This window comes from Camelina sativa, chromosome 7 (assembly GCF_000633955.1).
Source record: "Camelina sativa cultivar DH55 chromosome 7, Cs, whole genome shotgun sequence".
Lineage (NCBI taxonomy): Eukaryota > Viridiplantae > Streptophyta > Magnoliopsida > Brassicales > Brassicaceae > Camelina > Camelina sativa.
In genome coordinates, this window is record NC_025691.1 from 16,434,170 (window position 1) to 16,441,159 (window position 6,990).

A 6,990-nucleotide genomic window follows, 5' to 3' on the forward strand; every position below is an offset into this window, starting at 1 on the left:
TTTAGCCCCCCCCCCCAAATTATGTTATGTCTTGTTTTAAATCACTGCAGGAACTGACGTCCAAATTAACGAGTGCCATATCAAAATTCTTGTGAAGATCTAATGATAACGCACGAGGTTCATACTGGGTAGCTTGGGATAAATTGTGCAAGGATAAATACTATGAAGGTTTGGGTTTTCGTTCTCTGGACCAATTTAATGACATAATGCCTGGCTAAGCAGTATTGGCGGTTAATCCAGTATCTGTCATCCTTAATGGCTCGGATGATGAGAGGCTGATATTTTAAGAATCAACATCTTTTAGTGGCCAAAAAACCATATTCTCCTTCATTTTCTTGGAGGAGTATTTTTTCAACTAAAGGTTTAGTGGAACAAGGGACACGGTGGGCGATAGGTTCTGGTTGCAATATTTCTGTTTGGAAGAACTTTGGGTACCTGATCACCAACCAAAACCAGCTAATGGTCGAGGAAACTTATTACACCCCAACTGAATGGTAAATCATCTGATTAACCATGCACTTTTTGAGTGTCTTCGTTCGCGTAGGATATAGGATTTGTCTCCGGTATCGATAATACTAGATGGTTTCCCCAATGACTCAGTATATTCGAATTTAGATTTTATTTTCTGGAGGGAATCTTCTCAATCAGGGATTCTGGATACTGGTCGTCAATTATCTTGGATTTTATGGCTGATTTGGAAAGATAAGAATAAAAAGTCTTCCAAGGTACAGAGGCAGAACCTTCCGAGGTCATTAATCAGGCGGTAATGATAAGTTACTTTGGGAGGAGGTTAAGTCCTTCTCTGCGGAACCCCTGGGTCCTCCGTCGCCCTTGGAGGTTCGAGATCTTTCTCCCTGATGTCAGATTGATAGTTCCTAGAAAGCTTCAAATTCTTTTGTGGGTCTCGGTTGGTGGACTTTTTCTCAGCCAAGCGGGTTTTTCAAATAGGCGGAGTTTAACGTGAAACTTGCTAGTTTAGACTTCGTTACTTATCCAGACGAGTTTCTCAAATAGACGGGTTTTAACATGAAACTTGCCAGTGTAGACTTCGTTGCTTAGCTAGGCGGGTTTTTCAGATAGGCGGGTTTTAATGTGAAACTTGCCGGTTTTGACTTTGTTGTTTAGCTAGGTGGGTTTCTCAGATAAGCGGATTTTAATGTGAACTTGCCAGTTTAAACTTTGTTCCTTAGCGAGATGGGTCATTAGACTGGCAGGTTTCCACGTGAACCAACACATCCATCTCATATGCTTATTTGTATTAAGAATGACATATTTTTCTTCAAAGTGTCCTGAAACGTGTAAAGACTCAATAAAAACTAAAAAACTCCAAAAACACACTTTTTAAATCAATTAAAAATATATAAAAAAATAATATTTAAAACCGATAAAAACACCATATACCAACTTTAAAACGGTATTTGTCAATTTTTTTTAAAAAGTTTTGATTTAGTGGAATTAAGTCATCAATGGTAATGAGAGTGACTTGCCGATAAAGATATATCTCTTGATTCCTTCTATTTGTCTTCATTTTCCTAAGCTGACAAAATACATATATAGGATATGCTTAGAAAGTCAATTATTTGGTCTATCAAGGACTTAGGTTCACACTCTCAGTTATACAATTATACTTAAGATTACGACTCGCGTAACGCGTTGTTAATTATTTAATACTTCAGTAATGAAATTAACCCTAAGAATATGATATGCTAAAAGAGATTATAGTAACCCTAACATTTTGAGACTCATGTCTCTGCCTCCAACTCCAGTGATGTGCACCGTCAAATTCTTGTCTTTGACTTGAGATGCAATGAGCCATACACTGTCCAAGCTAAGCCAGATGTGTTGCCCAGTAGTACTATCTTCACCATATCCGTATTTGGTCCATTCCTCCAAACAAGTACTTAAAGTTGTCAAAACAAAAAACAAAAACTTCTCTTAATATGATCAAATGTAAGTTGCTTACTTTACCGGTTTGGAATGAGGAAACCGGAGAAGATCATTCCAGAGAGTAAGAATCATGGGACATGCATATTCCGACAATGTGATAACTTGGAATAATAATCGTATGACTAATCATTTTGTACAGCAGCGTACGTAACTCCAAAGAAATTATATAGGTAGTGTTTGTTCTTTCACTGTTTTTGTTATGGTCTTTATTAATCCGTCACACTTTTCCATAAGATGATGCTTTAGTAATGGAATAGAGAAAAAGGAGGAAAGACTTACATTTTTCATTTTTTTTCCTATATATTTGCCAGAAAATTAAACGAAACAATACACAATTACAACTGTTATGAGAAAACGGATGAGGATCAGTGGCGGAGCTAGGAATTACTTTTAGAGGGGTCAATATTTTTTATAATAACCTAAACCTATAATTTTTCTTTTTGTGAGGGGTCAATAAACATATTTGTAACTATTTTATGGGGGTCAGTATGCATATTTCATGATTTTTTCTAATTTTTCTTCTAAAAGTATAAGTAAATTTTTTTTTTGTAAATCCATAGGGGTCAATTGACCCCCATGCTAACATACTGCCTCCGCCTCTGATGGGGATGGCATTCAGGGATTGTATTGAGGTTTGAGGATGTCTCGAGTATGACCAATATTGTCTCCAAAATCATGCTTTGGTTTGAGTAGAAAACAGTTGCAAGTACTTGGTTCGGAAGTAGAGATCTTTTATTCAGCCATTCAGGTAGTGTTTTACTGAGCTCTTTATTTTCTCTGAGTAAAACATCAGACAGTTCGTCTGATTAATTTTTCCTTTTTTTTCAGCAACTAGAGTTCAAATTACTTGGATAGTGTAACAGTAATAATCAGGTTTAAGTAGTAAAACATATTTTTGTTGGAAAAGAAGATAATTAGGGTTTTAATCTCACCCTATTGGTCGACTTATATTTTTTTTTCCTTTCATTAATATATTGATTCCTCGAAAATATCATGTAAATAAGCAATATATAAACAATAATTAATGAAATAAGTTTCTCCAATGTAGAATTATTTTTATTTCTAACTTATAGGAGTGTAATTATATTTTGTTCTTGCATTTAAAGAATTGGAGTTGTAGGACAGTGTTAGTGACATGGTTAGTTGTCCAATTTTGCAGGTTCTTTTAAAATCGGAATTCGATTCTAGCAAGTGTGTTATTTTGCGTAATTGAAATTGAATTATTTGTCAGGTTTTGTAAATCTAATTGATGTAAACTAAGTCGCCTTAATCGAGTGGTAAAGAGAGAAAAGTCCCGTCACCTGGGTTCGAGTAGTATTGGCTATGGGGGTTCGAAGTTTAATATATTTTTCCCCGGACCTAGGAGATTAGTCTTTGGGCCTACGAAACTTTTAGAATCACTCCTGAGTTATAAAAAAAAAATGAATGAAGCTTTGAAAAATTGAACTATTTGAACTATTTGAACTATTTGTCGGTCTCATCAACAAGTTGAAAGATATTTAAAGAAAAACAAATTGAAGCTTTTAATTAGTTGGGTCTACTTGACATTAAATCTGAAGCTTTTAAAAATTCTCACCCAATTGGTCTACTTGACATTAATTTTTTTAAACTTAACAAAGTATCATCTAATTATTGTCACATTGTATTAGTACATCTCAGTCCACAATTATGAAATGAATATCTCCAGAATGTGGAATTATTTGTTTATCGCCTGGTTGTACTAATTCTTGGTTTAATTATTTAAGGGATAAATATTTAAAACATTAATTTGTTGTTAGCTAGGAGAAGGGTTTTGATCGTTGACAAAAAAAAGAAAAAGAAAACAACTCATTATATTGATCCACTTGATCATCAGATTATATAAAGAAGTTTTTATTTCCCCAAAAAGTCTATTGACTTTGGGAAAACTTAGGGAAGTCTTTCATAGTCAACTTAAGCAATTGGATGAAATAAGCTCTTTGTCTTTTGTGAAAATGATACCTTGACTTGGTATACTCCTCTCATCTCAAGTCTCAACACAAACCAAACCTAGAAGACATACTGTAAACAGTTCTCAAACAAATCATGTACTATCTCCCCACTTATTGTCTGGTCTTGTTCTTCCTCTTCTTTCTATTCCACCCTCTTCCTTGTGTTCTAAGTAAAGAAGACCTTGGGTGGTGTGATGCTCTGTTCCAATGTGGTAATCTCACTGCTGGGTTCCCCTTCTGGGGTGGGAATCGTCCCAAATCTTGCGGTCATCCCTTGCTGGAGCTTCACTGCCTCAAAAACATCACGTCTCTAAGCATCTCGAACCATGAGTACAACGTTTTCTATATAGATCAAACATATAATACCCTTAGACTTGCTAGAACAGATCATCTAGGTTCTTTTTGTTCGGCTGGATTCAATACCACAACCTTCCCCCGCGAGATCTTTAAGCTTTTCCCAACATATAAGAGCCTCACTGTCTTATACCATTGTGATCCTAAGCTATCTTACCGCTCAAGTTATACATGTCCAGATCTAGGTCTTTTCTCAATGTCTCAAAGCCTTGATTACAAGTACTCCTGCCAAGACAGTTTCATAGTTAACGTTCCAACGAGTTTTGTTCCCGATGAGAAAGAGTTAAATTTGACCAATTTGGAAAGTGCTCTACGAAAAGGGTTTGAGATGAAGCTGGTGATCGATGAGATACCATGTCAAGAATGTTCATCCACTCATGGAATCTGTGGTTTCAGTAGTACGACACAGATTTGCTGCAACGTAACCTCACCATCTGGTGGAGTTAGTTGCCTACCACAACCTCAACCTAGTGGTAAGTTTTTAACATAATCCTTCTTCACTATTTACCTATTGAGCGTAGTTCAAGAAATAAAACAGAGCAGTACCCAATGATAAAGCTATCTTTGTTTTTTAAAAAACCTCTGTCTTAAAAATCATAGGATGCTAATTTTTTGTTCGATTTTTCAGCTGATGAGCTTAGGCGACGTTGCAGTGAAAGGTTTAGTTGCGGAACTCAGCGAGATCTCTACTACCCCTTTTGGATACCTGGCAGAGAATACTGTGGTCACCCTGACTTCAAACTCGACTGTAGAGGAGAATTGGCAGAGCTTAACATCGCCTCAGTGAAGTTCCGAATTTTAAATATGAGCTATGACTCTTCTATCATAAGGCTAGCCAGATCAGATTATATCGGCGATCTTTGTCCCTCAAACCCACTAAATGAGCCACTCATCGAAAATGTCCTTTCCTTCAGTGTTGACACAGAGCTGCTAACATTATATTACGACTGCCAACTAAACTCATCTGTTACTTCTACTACTAGCTACATAGGAGAGTTTGGCTGTAACAGCGGAAAAAGTTACTATGTAACGAGAAACCTCTCATCACCTTTACTTGACAAGTTTAGAGGCGTTTTAAACAGCTTAAGGGGAATGTGCAAAAGAAAAGTTAGTGTTCCTGCATCTGGACCGGCGTTAGACACACTACAGAGAAGTCCAAATACAAATAATCTCAAGATGGCTCTTGAACAAGGTTTCGAGCTTGAAGTTAACTCGAATTGTTCCATGTGTGTTTTTTCTGGCGGTTCTTGTGGATATAATCAGAACTCAAGTTTGTTTGTTTGCTATTGTAAAAATGGACCTCAAGACTACCAATGCGATGATTTTTCATTGAATGGTTAGATATCTTCAACCTATAGTTTCAAAGCTCTGTCTTAAACTCCAACTGATTTTGTTTCTGGTTGTTGCAGGACCCATGTTTCGGTTGTTTCGGTATCCAATAGGTGCTTAACTCTTTCTTGGTGTGACTGATTTTATCATATTTAAGCCAATCTTTGTTTCGTTTCAAAATGTATTTATATGTATGCTGATAAAATTTTCCTTTTCAATTTTTCTACAGTGATTTTGATCATTGGCCTTCTCATAGGTAAATTTGGTGCCTAGAGATATTTCAAATTGCTTCGATCAAAAAGAGTTACTAATCAAAGATTTTCTCTGTTTTTTTTTTTTTTTTGTTACAGTTTTGTGTACAGTAGTAGGAATAATTGCATGCCTGGTGTTATTGTCTCCTTGTTGCAAAGTCCAAATATTCAGAAAAAGAAAAACGTCAGATGATCGGAGACAAGAGAAGCTAAAGGCTCTTATTCCACTCAAACACTATACGTACGCGCAAGTGAAGAAAATCACAAAGTCATTTGCTGAAGTGGTTGGGAGAGGCGGATTTGGAATTGTTTATAAAGGAACCCTCTGTGATGGTCGTATGGTTGCGGTGAAAGTTTTGAAAGAATCAAAGGGTAATAATAGTGAAGACTTCATCAATGAAGTTTCTAGCATGAGCCAAACATCTCATGTTAACATTGTTTCCCTTCTTGGATTCTGCTCTGAAGGTTCAAGAAGAGCAATTATATATGAGTTTTTAGAGAATGGGTCGCTGGATAAGTTCATCTCGGAAAAGGCGTTGATCAATTTGGATTTAACGAAACTGTATGGGATCGCGCTAGGAGTTGCTCGTGGTCTAGAGTATTTGCATTATGGCTGTAAAACGAGGATTGTGCATTTCGACATTAAACCTCAGAATGTGCTGTTGGATGATAATCATTCCCCCAAAGTTTCTGATTTCGGACTTGCTAAATTGTGTGAGAAGAAGGAGAGCATCTTGTCAATGATGGAAACAAGAGGTACAATAGGATACATTGCACCAGAGATGATCTCTCGAGTTTACGGGAGTGTTTCTCACAAGTCTGATGTGTATAGCTATGGGATGTTGGTCTTTGAAATGATGGGTGCAAGGAAGAAAGAAAGATTTGGTCACACCTCTGCCTCTAATGCAAGCTCAATGTACTTTCCAGAATGGATCTATAAGGATCTTGAGAAGGCAGACAATAAGGATCTTGAGAAGGGAGACATTGGAAAGTATATCGAGGATGGAATCAGCAACGAAGAAGAGGAGCTAGCAAAGAAGATGACATTGGTGGGTTTGTGGTGTATTCAGTCTTCCCCATCAAACCGTCCACCGATGAATAGAGTAGTAGAGATGATGGAAGGAGGCTTGGATGCTCTT

General features: G+C 36.8%; 1 protein-coding gene across 1 annotated transcript in view; it reads left to right on the forward strand.

Moving 5' to 3' along the window:
* The window catches only part of LOC104701281 (LEAF RUST 10 DISEASE-RESISTANCE LOCUS RECEPTOR-LIKE PROTEIN KINASE-like 2.7), a 4,298-nt gene continuing 1,265 nt past the window's right edge, over positions 3,958 to 6,990 (forward strand). The window contains exons 1-5 of the mRNA XM_019227675.1: positions 3,958 to 4,744; positions 4,900 to 5,607; positions 5,681 to 5,713; positions 5,830 to 5,856; positions 5,951 to 6,607. Of these exons, the coding sequence (XP_019083220.1) occupies positions 4,012 to 4,744; positions 4,900 to 5,607; positions 5,681 to 5,713; positions 5,830 to 5,856; positions 5,951 to 6,607 (2,158 nt within the window). The 5' untranslated portion in view covers positions 3,958 to 4,011. The remainder of the gene's footprint in view (positions 4,745 to 4,899; positions 5,608 to 5,680; positions 5,714 to 5,829; positions 5,857 to 5,950; positions 6,608 to 6,990) is intronic.